This window comes from Leuciscus leuciscus, assembly GCF_965113295.1.
Source record: "Leuciscus leuciscus genome assembly, chromosome: 25".
NCBI classification, from domain to species: domain Eukaryota; kingdom Metazoa; phylum Chordata; class Actinopteri; order Cypriniformes; family Leuciscidae; genus Leuciscus; species Leuciscus leuciscus.
In genome coordinates this window covers 15,959,165-15,975,342 of record NC_138724.1, presented here as the reverse complement: position 1 = coordinate 15,975,342, position 16,178 = coordinate 15,959,165, and the positions used below count along the sequence as shown (strand labels likewise).

The following is a 16,178-nucleotide window of genomic DNA, read 5'->3' as shown; positions in this document are numbered from 1 at the left end:
AGAATGAACCTCATTGGTTCTTGCTGAAGCTCAAACGTGTTGCGTAACACCAGAATGAACCTCATTGGTTCTTGCTGAAGCTCAAACGTGCTGTGTAACCTGAGAATGAACCTCATTGGTTCTCGCTGAAACTCAAACATGCTGCGTAACACAAGAATGAAACTCATTGGTTCTTGCTGAAGCTCAAACATGCTGCGTAACACCAGAATGAACCTCATTGGTTCTTGCTGAAGCTCAAACATGCTGCGTAACACAAGAATGAAACTCATTGGTTCTTGCTGAAGCTCAAACATGCTGCGTAACACAAGAATGAAACTCATTGGTTCTTGCTGAAGCTCAAACATGCTGCGTAACACCAGAATGAACCTCATTGGTTCTTGCTGAAGCTCAAACATGCTGCGTAACACAAGAATGAAACTCATTGGTTCTTGCTGAAGCTCAAACATGCTGCGTAACACAAGAATGAAACTCATTGGTTCTTGCTGAAGCTCAAACATGCTGCGTAACACAAGAATGAAACTCATTGGTTCTTGCTGAAGCTCAAACATGCTGCGTAACACAAGAATGAAACTCATTGGTTCTTGCTGAAGCTCAAACGTGCTGCGTAACGCGAGAATGAACCTCATTGGTTCTTGCTGAAGCTCAAACATGCTGCGTAACACAAGAATGAAACTCATTGGTTCTTGCTGAAGCTCAAACATGCTGCGTAACACCAGAATGAACCTCATTGGTTCTTGCTGAAGCTCAAACGTGCTGCGTAACACCAGAATGAACCTCATTGGTTCTTGCTGAAGCTCAAACGTGCTGCGTAACACCAGAATGAACCTCATTGGTTCTTGCTGAAGCTCAAACGTGCTGCGTAACACCAGAATGAACCTCATTGGTTCAAGCGAACATGCTTGAACTTCCGTTTTCCGTTTTAGTTAATGAATGTTTATATGTGAATTAAAAGCACATAAGTTCATCAAATTTAGCGATCAAGTCGGAAAACTTGGACTAAACCGCTCAACTCTATGAACTTTTTTTGAAGCACATAAGTTCATCAAATTTAGCGATCAAGTCGGAAAACTTGGACTAAACCGCTCAACTCTATGAACTTTTTTTGAAGCGTCAAAGTGTCCGTTGCGTAGCTGTCAGTGGAGAGCACAGGAAGCTCTCAGATTTCATCAAAAAAGATCTTCCTTTGTGTTCTGATGATAAACGGAAGTCTTACGGGTTTGGAACGACATGAGGGTTAGTAATTCATCAAAATGTTTTCCTATTTTAGTGAACTATCCCTTTAAATATTATAACCCTGGTTCTGATTGACATATAAAAGGACCAAACATTCATTTTGGTACTATTTAGGACTGAGTGAAGATGAAATCCAATGATTCATTCTCCTGTTAACATGATTTTGTTTCCAGAAGTTGTGCAAACCGAGCCAATCAGAATAGCTTGCCAAATAGAGGAAGTGCTTGGCATTTTTTGTGTGCTAATACGCGTCAGATGGTCCGTGGGTGTGTCGGCTTATGCTGGGACTAGCTATGCCCCACTTCCATATCAGTTATTGCAAATAGGGTAAAAATGTATAGATCATAATCTGTTAATAATGAAAATAAAAATAAAAATCCTAGAGGAAGTAAATCTAAAAATGCGCCATATTTAAATATATGTCGTCAATACAAAGTCTTGCATTCCCAATCCCTTTCCAGTGTAATCAATTCTACGACACATTTGCGTGTGTAAAATAATATTAATATTTAAATATATAATAAAAGATAATATATATATTTGATATAAATAAAATATTAGGTTACACATGCATATTATATTTTTAATGTATTATATATAAACTATACCCATTGATCTCAATGTTAACCTGGGCGTATGTGACCAGGAATGAAGAACATTTGAAACTTTTCAAGTTTAGTTAACTTACATAATTTATATACAAAAGGACATGCTGTTACTCAGTTTGAATTTGCTCACAGTGGGTTGAATGATTCTGGTACACACTGTTCTCTCATACGGGTGTGTGTTCAGTCAGAGTGTCACAATGTACAGGATTGCTTTTCTTTCCTCTGTTCTGCCCATCTAATTGCTCCAGGTGGAGTAGCTTTCTCCTTATCCTCGCTTGAAATATAGTGGCAAGTACACTAGTTCTCTATAATCTTTTTTTTATTTTTTATTATGACCACTTACAGTGTCACCCACTGTGAAATGTAAATGCTGAATGGTTTTTAATGACGTAAAGCGCTCCAAAACAACAGCGTATGAGGGTGTGCATTGTTCCCATTGTGAGTATTTCTTTTCCTTCCTCCTCACTCCTTCTATCAATTGTTGCCACCCACAAGCACACTCCCGGGGACACACGCACACTGGGACTTCCCCACACGCCACGTGCAAGCGAAGAACAGGTGAGGAACAGCTGCTCACAGGTGTCTGTCTGAAGCTGTCACACTTTAGAAAGGACAACAACGTTCTCTCTCTCTCTCTCTCTCTCTCTCTCCCCCCTCTGTTAGGTCACAGCTGCCAATAAGATCACGTTGCTTGTGTTATCAAGTGCCGCTGTGTCACTCGTGGCATGTCATGATGACTCATTGAAAGTGACTCAAACGTTACAGAATGAAATCGCACTTTACTTGGAAAAAGATTTGCCAGGTCCTCTGTGATTCACCTAATGATAGCAGGTGGTATTGGCAAATTACATATCAAGTGTAGTAGATATCGTCTAGATAATTCCAGTAAGGGGCAGGAATGCTAGCCTTGCTAATTTAGAAGTACACTTTGTTCAGTGCGCGCAAAACGTGCAGGACTGCAGCTCACTCTGTACTTTCTTTTTGACATGTTGCCAAAAAACGAATGCCTTCCTGTTCCCACCCCACTAAACACTAGGGTTCTGACTAGCCTGACACAGCAATTTTGGCTCAACCAATGGTGTGAGTTTGGGGTGTGGGTATCTGTTTGGCTGACCAATGACAAGGCGCATCGTAATTTTTGTCATTTCAGTTGGTGCCGCAAAATTACTTTATCTGCAGTATTGTTAGAAATATATTCACATTCAGTCAGGTATGTTCAAACTTTTGACTGAAAAAATTAAGTAACAAAACCTAAACAAGGCGACTTACGTTTACACTCAAATTCTGGAAATTTGTGGACAAATTGCTGGAGAGCCTTTTGTGTAAATGCAAGATGGAAACGGAATCCAATTCTGGATTCTAAGGGTTGTTTACAAAACTTTATGCGTTTTGGCCGTTCATTTACACGATAACAGCACTTTGGGTGTCTGAAAACGCAAGTTTTTGAAACAAAAACGCGAATCTCTGAAGACAATGGCGTCATGTACATGCGTATTACGTGTTCAGTCTAGAGTGTTTCATCGCCATCTAATGGCCTGGTAGCAGAATACAGGGTTTTTATTCGTTTTCGCAGATCAGTGTAAATGGGAATCGTTTTGACAATGGTGTCGCCTGTGCGCGGAAAACTCAAAGGAAAAACTTCTCCGTTTTAAGCATATCGTTGTTGTGTAAACGTACCCTTAGTCTTGTGGGTTGCGCTCTGACATATTGCTTCATTCGAGTTCAAGTCGAAATCTGTCCCGATCCTTTTCCCCTTGCTTCTCTCCCATCACATCCTGTCTCTCCATAACTATCAAAAGCATGTCGTAGCAAAATAAGTTCTTCTCGAGAAACCCTGATCTTTAGCTTTTTTATCCTTCATTATCCTTCATTTACACTACAGCGGTGTTTTGGGGGCCTGAAAACGCAAGTTTTTGAAAACAATACAGCTATTGTCTCTGTGTAAACAATAAAAACGTGAATTTGTGAAAATGGTGATGTTAATATGCACATGCTTATTATGTATTAAGTCTATAGGCGTGTAGTGTTTCTTTACAAAGTGACATCGCCAACTACTGGCCTGGCATGAATAATACAGCGTTTTTAGTTGTTTTCGCGGATCAATTCGTGGATTCGTGTGAACGGGGATCGATTTGATAACATTGTCGTCTGTATGTGAAAAACGCGAAGAAATAACTTTTCTGTTTTTAGTACATCTTTGTCGTGTAAACATGCCCTAGTGTGTCGTCTTTTATCAACCAAAATGCAAGCAAAACCATGAGTAAACGGGGTCTCGGTGTAGAAGAGTGTCTCGCCATCCCCCATCCCCAAAGATGCAATGCACTGAATGAAGCCTCTTGCAAGTGATAAACAGAAGCTGCCACACTCTAAACGTCCCTGACACTGCCTCCTGTCCAGGCGTCAGAGACAGATGGACCGGGAGGGTCCATGTGCCTCACACATTTCCATTTTTGACCGTGCCTGCAGCGGTCTTCCCAAAATAACCCCCATTCCTTACGACCTTATATGTGCAAGACCTCAGTTAGATTACAGTCTGGGGGAGAATCACAAATCCAGGCCACACAAGACTCGTCGTTGTCTCGTTGCTTTGTGGTTGTTAGCAGGCCTGTTATTGTCTTCAGTCTTGCTATGCATCTCACAGAACTAGATCAGGAGTGTTTGCTACACCTTTTTTCGTACCTAAACAAGGACAGTCGCCGCAGCCTGTCCCTGACTTGCGTACGACTAAGACAGGTCTTCCTGGACCCTCAACTGTGGACGCTACTTCACTTCAGGTCTCCATGCGAGTTAAGGAGGGACAACTTTGTTCTGAGCTCTTCGCTAAGGTACCTGGCTGTGTGCTGGCACTCGAGCAGGGTCAAAGTGTGCAACATCGAGGACTGGATGAAGACCACGTTCCAGAGAGACCTCTGCAGAAAGCACGAGAGCCTTGTCAGTGACTTCCTGGAGCGTGTTTGCCACATGTGAGTGTTTCTGTTTGTCTTGGCATCAACATTCATTTTGTCATTGGCTTGATCTCGGACAAGCAGATGTTCTGCCCTGATATATTTAGACAGATGAAGTAACCATAAAAGTAAGGACTCCAAAATTAAGTTACTGTGATCGTTTACTCATCCTCATGTTATTCCAAACATTGGAAGAAGAATATACAGAGCTCTGTCAAGCTCCAAATAGTGCAAAAACCACAATATTATTAACGTAAATGTTGTCCATACAAAAGCAATATGATAGATTTGTGTGTCGAACAGACCAACATTTTAGTCGCTTTCGTTTTCGCTTAAATCTCATTTGCACTTGCATATATTCAAACTTAGTGCATAAAGACAAGTTTTACATCAGTGACACCAAATCACATCTGATTTTTTGTTTCATACCCTATCATGACTTGTCAAGTTTGATATGCACAAGCGCAAATTAGATTTGAAAGCTGTGGTGGAGGGAAAATTGTCAGTAAAGTCGGCATAAAATCGAAGCCTAGAATTCTTATTTTTTTTACGGAATGTTGCAGTGTTTATTATGAATGATTTATCTGTGCGCATATTTTTAATCAAGATCATCCCCTCACTCTCAAACATCATCACTTCTATCACGTTACATGGGATTGCAGAAATTAGCAAAATTACGATCCAATCAATTCCAGATGGACAAAATCAAGTCATGCCCTATTTTCTTTCTCATTCAAGAAGCCGCTTCGCTCACAATTGAAAAGAAAAGACAAACGCAGTTTCATTGTCATGCTGATTTTGTTCTGTTCCTTCAGACTTCATACTGCTTTTGGTGTATGGGAAAAGAGTAGAATGAACATTCTTTAAAATATCAACTTCTGTTCCACAGATGAAAGTGAGTCATACAGGTTTGAAGCATGAGGGAGTAAATGATGAAGAGTTAGTGCTCGCAAATTCTGTCAAGTCGCAAAATCTTGAAACTATTTTAAAACAACTCAATGTTTACGAATTAATCTGGTTTACGAAGGTGCTTAATAAATTTGGCTTAAATAAAGGTGCTGGCTTAAATAAATAAACTAAATCTCTACATAAAAGATTCTAAATGGAAACAAAGACACCAACTGGAAAATTTCACGCATTGCCTGCAACAACTGGCCCATCACTCCACAGCTACAGGCACACCGCAGGCCCTCAGTCAACAGGGAGCTGTGGGACTGTCACTCAATGTATGGAAGAACAGAACACAACACTGGCCCACTTTCTTGTGTGTTGCAGCAAATTACTCATTCACCAGGTTCTGTTATGGGTCGAAAAGATTTACATGAGTACAGAACGTTCAGAAACTTGTTTTTGAGGATCGCAGATACATTAGGACGTAGCGTGATATTTTTCAAGGAACAGACATCAATGGTGGAAGCTTGAAATTACTTCAGCATGAATGTTCCTCCCGTAGCCATTTAACTCCGCCAGTGTCTGACTAATGGGGATCTACTCAAACCTTCATTCCTTAAAAGTTCATCATAAACACATTTTAGCCTCAAGCATGCACGTCATCACAGTCTTCCACCGATAGATGCGGCTTGCGTTCGAAGCGTGCTGAGGCTGGGAATGTAGTTTGCCTCAAGTTTTGAATGACACGAGGTCTGCGGTGTAGCATGCAGTGCACAGCTGAATTACCCTCTGGAGTTTTAAGGGCAGATCTGTACAGCCTCTTCCAGGCAGCCAATAATAACGGGAGACATGATGGAGCTCTGCGGTTTCTCCCGCTGCTGTTTTGCACTGTAAACTCACTTACGAGAAAAAAAAGAAAAAGAAACTGTGATTTGGCAGAGCTCTTAAAAAAAGGTTCTTTAGTAATTCTCTGCATTGCCCTCAGAAAAAGAGCCAAACTTTGCCTTTACTGATCTGAAGAATGTGTTATTATGAGACATCAATAACTCTTTCATTTCTGAAGAACCAGAACCAGCTTAGTCAACTCAAGGTGGTTGTTAAAGTTTTTTGGGAGGTTAAAGTCAGTGTGGACTAGAAGTTGCAACTGACTTTACTTCAGTGTTGTGACGTATTTCCAAGTGAAACAGAATATTTGATAGAGGGTGGGGTTTTATTTTAGCGCTCCTCCTCTCCATCCCTTGCTCATAGCAGACTGACGGTTGGAGGGGAGTTTTTTACAAGAAACATGAGAAAGCGCCATCAAACAAGAAACGTCATTCCAGATTTGAAGCAAATATTCAGATTTTGATTAAAGATTACCACAACAAACAATTTCTTTCTTTCTATTAACTTGCGCTGGTTAATTTTTCCCCACAAGACTCGTAATGTGCGCTAACAAAGTAAATAGTGTCAATTTTGATTTCATGCCGACTTTAATTATTATTATTTATTTATTTGTTACATTATAGGTTCCTCAGGTCAGTCTCAGGTTTCTAGGTTATTTAGTTCTTCCTTTATTTTTAAGAATGAAAGACAAGTGTGAATATGGATGTATACTGACCAGAGATTTATGGAATGACACATGATGAGATCAGTAGGGTTCTTGAGTTGGCTATACTGTTACTTGTTGATGATTAAGTTCTTGATGTTCATTATAGGTTCTTCAGATCAGCATGTTACTTTTTGGTCTGTCTAAAGAATTAGAACACGATAACCAGATCATTCTAAGGTTCTCTTATGACATCAGGGAACACAATTCTCCAGAGATCCAATGCAACTCAAGATGGTTTTTGAGAGGATTCTTTAGGGGTAAAAAAAAAAACATGTTACATTAGGGGTTCATCAGCATAATGATGGTTGTCCCTTGACCAGAGAAAGAGCAACACATGATGAAATTGGAGAGAAGCAGAAAGAAGTCCCTCCCTTGTGCGCTCTCCTCTCATGATTTGCATTGGCAGGTGGAGCCTACAATCAGTTCTTTGTTGATGAGGGTGGAATGCACATGTGCGTCACAGTCACTGTGCACTGTGTGTGCACGTGTGTGTGTGTCTCGCTCACTTTCCTCAAAGACACACACACATACACACACACTGACTGACGCCATTGTGGTAATATATTTCAGCTGCAGGATATTTTTATAAAACAGTGCCTAGGGAATAGGAAGTCTTGGTGTCATTAAGTTCAAGTAGGGATCTAGTTTTATTCTTCAAATAAAACATTGCTTTATTTCTCTTTCTTGAACACCTAGAGCAACTTACTGTTGCCGTCCACTAAAATTCAGAACGGAATTCAGAAATTTTCATGGCCAAAAATGCTAACACTAAAAAAATCATTTCAACGATTTGATGGCTTAGACCTTTGGCTCCACAACAAATAATTTGTTATGGATATTGCACATGATGAATAACACCATTTATCCAAACAGGTTAATAGAAATGAAAAATTAAAGAAAATGAAGAACGTAACTACATCTGACCACATCCATGTGCTGTGTGAGACTTTTTCTGTTGATGTTCTTGGCGCAGACCGATCATTATTGCCGCTTCAGGGAAAATAAGTCTCTAGACTCAGTCCTTTGGCCCTAGACACACCCTCCAGAGTGTCCCGAGAGAGACATTAGCCTATAGGAAGACTACTGTCACTGTGATGACTCTGAGTTCAAAGAAAAAGCATTAGATTGAATTCCTGGTAAATCACCATACGCGTACGTCCTGCCACGTGTGGGATGTATATAGAGGCCATATCCTCATGGAGAAACCTTCACACCCAGCCTCATTCTCAGAAGCAAAGTAAAATAAGACTTAGTTGAGTCTTTGTTAGTTTTTCATAACAAAACAAAAAAAGCCTGTTTGATGGAAATCTGTGCTTAAAAAACCCCAAAACAAACTAAACATCTGCACAAGAGAAGGGCGGAGCCACGAGAGGAAGACGTGCTTATGTAACCGGAGATGATGCGACGCATATATCTATTGTGTTTACTTCATCTGGCCAGCTCTGAAAACTCCTCCCGCTCAAACACAATGGCTGAAAGCTGCTCCAGCAGAAACTGTCAAACCAACCGATCCCCGAGGCTTCGAATTCTTGTGAGCCTGTCTCATCCTTCCTCTCCCGTTGATCCCTTTATCAGACCGTCTGTGTCACAGATGGCCGTCTGTGATGATGAAAGCAATGGCACGTGTAGCGTGAGATCTGCCCCATGGCCAGGGTTATTGGGGCATAACACTTACAGGCGGCTGGAATGTGCCGGTCTCACATGTGGATAAATGGTAAGATTATGTAAGAGTTTATATAATCTGCATCAGTAAACGTGAATGACATCTCAAAGCTACAGCCATTAACTCGCTCCATGTGAGCGTGTGTGAGTGTTGACCCAGTGTGAGTCCACCAGCAGGCTGCAGCAGAGGAGAAACACGGACACACAGAAGGGCCACTCTCCAGAAGCCAGTACAGAAGGTTCCTGTTGCCCGAGCTCACTGGTGTGGGCATGGGAAATGGCTCGGCTTTCAGCTGGTGCAATTTTACAAGAGCACCAGCTGTGTTTATGTGGCAAAAACAGCTGATGCCGCAAACACTGACTTTGGGAATGGTTTTTGTTATGCTACAGGTATGCTTGGTTGGTATAATACCATGCAAATGCCTGGTGGGGCCACATAAATTACTGCCTAAACAGTTTTGAGTTACAGTTTTTGACAGCATGGCACGTTTATTATACAGTCTACCACTTCATGTGTCCCCCGAGGAATAAAAAGCATTCACAATGCAGTAAACTAGTGCGTTTTCCAGCCAGTTAATCTTTGGCAGCTGCTTACATTTGTGAAATTCATATCATATTTCTCACTGTCTAGTCACTTAAAGCTGTCTTAAAAAAAAAGAAGAAAATACTTTCTTTGATTCCAGATTAATATGTCAAGACATACTGAGATGATTAATATGGCAATAGTAACTAAGATGTTTAACTAATCCCCAACCCCCCAAAAAAAGTATTCTGTCACTGTTTTCAAAACAGTAACAGAGATTTCCGACCAGCCTGACACGGCAACACTGGCTCAACTAATGGGGTGAGTTTTGGGGCGGAGCTATCTGTTTGTTTGACCAATGGCAGATGGGGGAGCATTCAGGAAACCTGTTTGAGTGCTGTTGATCTTATTTATAATGCTGTGCAATTAATAAGTTCTTAACCAATTAGATTAATGATTTTCTTAAGTTCTGTACCACACAATGCAGCTTTTTTTTGTTAAATTACTTTCTCCAACTGTAATGTGCAGTGTACAAGTGCAAGTTAGTCATTGTTGAATCCTCTGTGGTGTTTTTAAAACATTTCTTTTGAGCAAGACATGGCAACACTGACTCAACCAATGGGGTGATTTGAGGGCGGAGCTAAGTTTTTGTTTTACCAATGGCATGACAGGGGATCGTTCAGAAAACGGTTTTGGCGATTCTATATAATTTACTTAAGTTCTATGTCACACAATGTTTTCTTTAATTACTTTCTTCTATCCTAGTATAATATGCAGAGACCACGGGAATCTAGTCATTTGTATGTTGAATCCCACAGTCTTTGCGGTGCTTTCAAAACATTGCTATTTGTTTGAAAATCCTGACCAGCCTGCATAGCAACACGGGATCAACCAATAGCATGAGTTTGGGAGGGGGGCTATCAGTTTAATTGACCACTCACATACAAGGGGAGTGTTTAGGGAAACCTGTTTGAAAAATAGCAGCACAGAAATTACACACTTCAGCTTTAACGGACACTTGTTCGTTACTCGATAATTCACTATTCAAATCTATTTTTCCAGGCAAATAGCAAGCACACTTGTATGCACTGCATATTGCTCTTTTGTATTATTATCAAATTATAAATATTACTTGTTATTTCTGTCATTTAGCATGAGAAATTCTGCTTCTTGTTTCTTTAGGTGTCCGAATCTAGTCTCGCTGACTCTGTCTGGATGCGGACACATTACGGATCACAATGTCATCGACGTGCTACAAAGCTGCAGGAGGCTAGATAGCCTTAGTCTAGAAAACTGCGCTCGGATGACTGACTCCGTCCTCCAGGCTGTGGTGGACCACGGTAAAAGTCTCACAGAGGTGAGGGTGGACTTCTGCCGGAACGTGACCCAGGCAGGGCTGCAGGTCGTCAGAGACAAGAGACCAGAAGTGCACCTGAGCGCATTACACAGTGCAGATATGATTCCAGACAGCAAGCCTGAGGAGAAGACACAGATCAGGAGAGCTCTGCAGAAGTTCTTGATCTTCTCCTGACAGCTAGAAGCTATCTAGAGACTTCATGTCAAATTGAGGTTCACAACATTGCCCAGTACTATTACAAATGTTTTATTTTTTATCTCACTATTGATATTGATATTTTATTTTGCCATTTCAAAAGTTTCCGTGACACACAGTTTTCATTTCATTTGAATTTTCTGTGTTTATTTGATCAGCATTCTCATTTCAAACAAATTTTTTTTTTGTACCTTTGCTGTCATGGGTTGTTTTTCATTTGTTTGTTTGTCCATTTGGCTCCATGAAATGACTCCCCGGTCAAGTACACAGTACAAAGACTAAGTATTCAATATGCAAGGCAGTGGCCCAATCCACACATTTCAACCAAATCTTAGGTTTTGATTATAAAACATTTGCAGTATTTCTTAAAAGCACAGCTTGTTTTTGCTTGCATAATCAAGGTTTGTTCTGGAACAAGTCATAGTTGGTTATTCTCATTGTGGGTTTTGGACTTCCTCCTAGTTATGCAAGAACAATATTTGACCGAGCACAGGTTTACAGCCTTGCTGCATGACTTTTATTAAGCAATAAGGTGTGTGAGGCTGTATTATATTGTGAATATAGTCATATTGTGAATCAGATCATGTTAGGAACTAGGGCTATTTTCACAATACACCATGGCCTTGAATGCCATATTGCTCCTATAAAACTTTATTTCATTATGCAAATTAATTTATCTTATATTAGAAAACCGTTCCAGTCCTGGTTGCTGATTGATCAACACAGCGTTTCAGCCATGCGGAATATATGCCTACCCATAGAGACCAAACTTCAGTTTACATATATCAACTACTGGATTTTCTAGCAGAATGATCTAACAATGAATTTGCTTAGTAAAATAATGTTTGTTTTCGTTGTTTTATTCGTATCTTTTTTTTTTTTTTTTACTGCATAATTCCTGTACATTAAGACTATGCACTTCGATGTAAGAACTTGATGAACCGTTGATGAAGAGATTTATGACCTAATGCCTGCACAGAGTTATTTGAGGCCATGTTGGAAGTCTTCCAACGTTGTGATTAGAAAGCCATTATGTAAGAGCTGTGGAGTGTGGAAGTAGGTTGGCCAGTGTCTGTGTTGTCCACGTGACCACACTATTTTGCATCGTAATTGCAGCAAATATAGTTGTTCTTGCCGCTTGTGCCTGTTTGACCTTTCTCAAGTGCATGCAATCCAGCAAACACAAGTACAGTTTCCTCAAACCCTCAGGGCATTCATCAAGACTGTATGAAGAACAATCACACATTCTGTACTTAGCCTGTGATGTTATTGGAGATAAATTGAGATAAAATCATTTTTAATGAGTCTTAACAGAAAGTCCCTTGTTTTACAGCCAACGTTCTCCACAGGATGTTCTCTGCAATGGATTGAAGGCTGGAGGGTGACATAATATTGGGATAATTTTTTCTTTCTCTCTCATTCTTTTTATCAGTATATCTTTCCAACTCTCGCTCTATGTTTTGTACTTGTCAAGTTACATAAGTAAATGTCTGAAGAAGAAAAAAAATTCTGCTATTGTGTTACAAATGGAGATGGTTAGATAACGTTTGTCTAATCAATACTTTACAATAATTCCCATGACCATAATCATCGGTGGAGGATGACGACGAGGGCCTGTGACTTACGGTTCACCCATAAAACTATTGTCCCGGGCCTCATGAAATCAAGCACTGTGATATTTCGTAAGACTTTGAGAGGTTAAATGAGCCGCAAAACATGATCAGCATGCTGTGATTGCCTAAATCAGGTATTTCTTTGTTGTGGATGTCAATCCACTCCAAGTGGTTATGCAATCCAGTTAGCGTTTGATAACATCAAGGATCCAGCCAACAGATTTAGAAAGGCTGAAAACATTAGCCACTATTTATATGCACGATCACATTTAAGCAATTAGCAAGTGAAGCCAAGAAACTGTAAAAACTTGTTATTGCCAGAGTGTAGACCTTCTTTTTCTCAAAACTGAGAACTAGTAAACACCCATGGGCAACTTTAAGGTTGGTGTTGATCGGCTGTAGACAGCAATGGGCCTATAATGTGTGTGATTTGCCTGAAGCTACACGGGTTTGTGTTGCTGAGGTTACAGTTGTAAAGCATCTCATCTGTGAAGTCTACTATGGGCAAACACAATCTCTGAGGAGGTCATAAAACATGCTTCACATCACAAGAACTATTTGTTCCGTTTAATTTTTTTTCAGTATGAGAAAGCTTACTGTAATGGCAGGTGAGTTAGACATTGGTAATGGCAGACATAAAGTTTATACGTATATTTATTGAGACAACAAGGACCTTCAAAATGGCTGTCTCAATATGTTGCTGTCTTATGCAACATTCTTATGAATGCCTGATGAAGATTGTGAGCCTGAAAGTTGCTGTATTAATATGTTGTTGTTTATTACACCATGCTTTCTGTACGAATGCCTGAAGTAAAAAAAAAAAACTGAAATCTTGTTTCCTAAATACGTTGCCTGATCAAGTTTGTATAAGACCAAAAGGTTTGTCTTACTACTCTGCCATCTTTGACAACATCCTTACAAATACCTGCAGTTCGTGTGTTTGTAACATTGCTGTCTTTATTCATTGCCTTTTTTACGACCTTCAAGAAAATAGCTGACAAAAATATCACAGTATGCTTCCAACTCCCACAACTTTGTTTGAATGCCATCTTTAATGTGTTTAATAATGGTATTGGTATTGAGACACAAACGTAACGCACGGACGTTTCAATCCGAAGGTTGTCTCAATCCATACAACCTTTTTACGAACGTAAGCCCGAAATGTCCCAAATCTCAATACGCTGGAGTCTCTAATGAATTCAAAGGAAATGCTCAATAAATCCGAATAATTCTCGTTTTGCACGATACAGCACTATGCAAGACTTTTTCTTGTTTCTTTGTACAATTATAAGCTTAAAAGTTACTTTAAATAGTTATGGACGCACCTATTTCTTGTCAAAATACAAAGGATTTTTATCAAACAAAAGTCCAAACCACAGTTTGTTCTCAGATCAAGAACTTCAATACCTTACAGCAATTTAGATAAACTTCAAAGCAAATTGCTTAAAATGCACCACAGCCGTTTTTTCCAGATGCAATCGTTCATGTGGGATTATGAGGTTGAGCCAGATCTTTAAGACCATATAAGAGCCAGTTTCCTTCAGGCTGCATATAGAAATGAATTATTAGTCTGCATCAACCTAAGAGTCTCCACGTGTCAGTTGAGAACAGTTCTTGACCAACAGCTGCGTATATGTAAGCCAGAAAAGTATGCATTTGACGGGAAACCAGAAAGACTGGTCACTGTAAGAAGTGACATTTATGCATTTATGCAATGTCTCGGGTGAATTCCATTCCCTCACGTTTTTGGCCTGTGATGTATGTTTGCGTATAGACCCAAAGCACCACCCAGACATCTCCTCATTTCTGAAAGAACATCACATGTTGTACATATGCCTGCCCTCGCTTGCTAGTCCTCATATGCCATATAAACCGAACGTAAGGTTATGAGGAAAGTGATAAAACAAGCTGCAGAGGGTAATAAATTCTACTGGATGTTTATTGGTTTGACTGAAGCACATGGGCAAGTTGTGACATAAGATCTGCACATACATGTACAACATGCAGTCTCTTTCCTTCTCTTTCTCTCCCTCTGGGTGGAGGAATGCAAAGGCAGCTCAGGCCACGAGCTGTTTCGTAAAAACTGTGGGAGGGAAGTCACGTTGTAGTGAAATTCACAGGCTGAGCGGAAAAGAAGGGGAGGGGGAGTTGATTTATGTCATCCAGGAATGGTTGCTGGTGCGCTGGCTTCTCTTTTAGACCCCAGCACACATCCATAGCCACTCCTACTGCATCTCTCATGTCCTGCAATGCACATTACCAGGGATTTAGCAGGTCTGTTGGGATTCATAAAATGTGAGATGTATTTTTAGCTGCTGTGCCTGAAGGATCTTCATTAAAATTGTCACATTGTACATTTTATTTTATTTATTTTATTCTATTTATTTTATTTTTTTATGATTTTTTTATACCAGTGCGATAACATTTACCATTGTTCGGCAAATTTTCATCAACTCATTTCAATAGGAATCCACGCAATTGGGAATTTCGCTTGAGTGCTAAAGATTTTCCACACAGATTTTGCATCAAGTTGACAGAAAGCTGCTTGGTCTGAAAGTGACTTCTGTGTGAGCTGTGCTTCATACATACACAATTAACAATATAGACATTTTTGCAAATATTTCGCCACATATTTAGTAATTTCTCAGTAAAATATTAAGAATTAAACTGTCATTAAACGCCCCCTTAATCGGCATGTGAAATGAAAAGCCACATTAGCGTAGGGTCATATATAGTTGTTATCTGTCCTTTTGCAAAGCCTACATTAGATTGTGATAAAAAAACATTACAAAATTGCAGACTTTGTTAAAAATGTACTTTATCCATTTGTTTCTTCATTTAGTGCATATGTTTGCAACGTGGTTTGTCTTTGTGATAGGTTGAGATCGGGCAGTAGACCTTGTGAGGACATTACATAAGGATGCTTGTGAAATGTGTGCGGAGAGACGCGTATAACAAACAGAGCTTTATAATTTCACATAATGGAGCAAATGCTCGCTTAAGTTTACTCCACAACATTATACACTGCCCAACACAGCACTGTGTTAGCCTCCAAATGTCTTTTACTTGTTTAGTTAGGACTTTTTTTGTTGGTAAAAGTGTGAGAGTTAAGTGGCAGACTATGACTTATTTCATGCGTTATGTCTGCAGTCTGGAGGCCGTGGGTTGGTGTTGAGCGTTTTAGTACCACATGAACTGAGATGACCTTCTCTGAAAGCTACAGAGTTGAAAAAGGTGTTTAATGTGCAACATTCAGGTTTCAAGGATTCTCATTTATTTGAAAACATCAAAGAGAATCACAGTGCCAGCTGTTCCCCCCCGAATGCCCCCCCCCCCCCCCCCACTCACACACACACCACACACACACACTTTTGCCTGATCTGCCTTCTTTTCCATTTTAGTCGAGGAAAACCGATGTAAATCAAACAGCCGTCTCTCTGTCCTTAAAGACGCATACCACGTTAGCTCTATGCAGGTTTTTTCGTTGGCCAAAACAAACATAACAAGAGTTTCACAGACACTTCTCCTTTGTCCGGTGGAACTTCTGAGGAAATTTATTG

The 16,178-nt window shown here is 40.0% G+C and overlaps 1 protein-coding gene across 1 annotated transcript; it reads left to right on the top strand.

Moving 5' to 3' along the window:
- Window positions 1–3,286: 3,286 nt before the first annotated feature.
- On the top strand, window positions 3,287–13,681 carry fbxl22 (F-box and leucine-rich repeat protein 22). The gene is made up of 2 exons (XM_082159241.1): window positions 3,287–4,804; window positions 10,636–13,681. Exons 1-2 carry the CDS (start codon window positions 4,347–4,349, stop codon window positions 10,982–10,984), a joined length of 807 nt encoding a protein of 268 aa, XP_082015367.1. The 5' UTR covers window positions 3,287–4,346; the 3' UTR covers window positions 10,985–13,681.
- The last annotated feature ends 2,497 nt before the right edge of the window (window positions 13,682–16,178 follow it).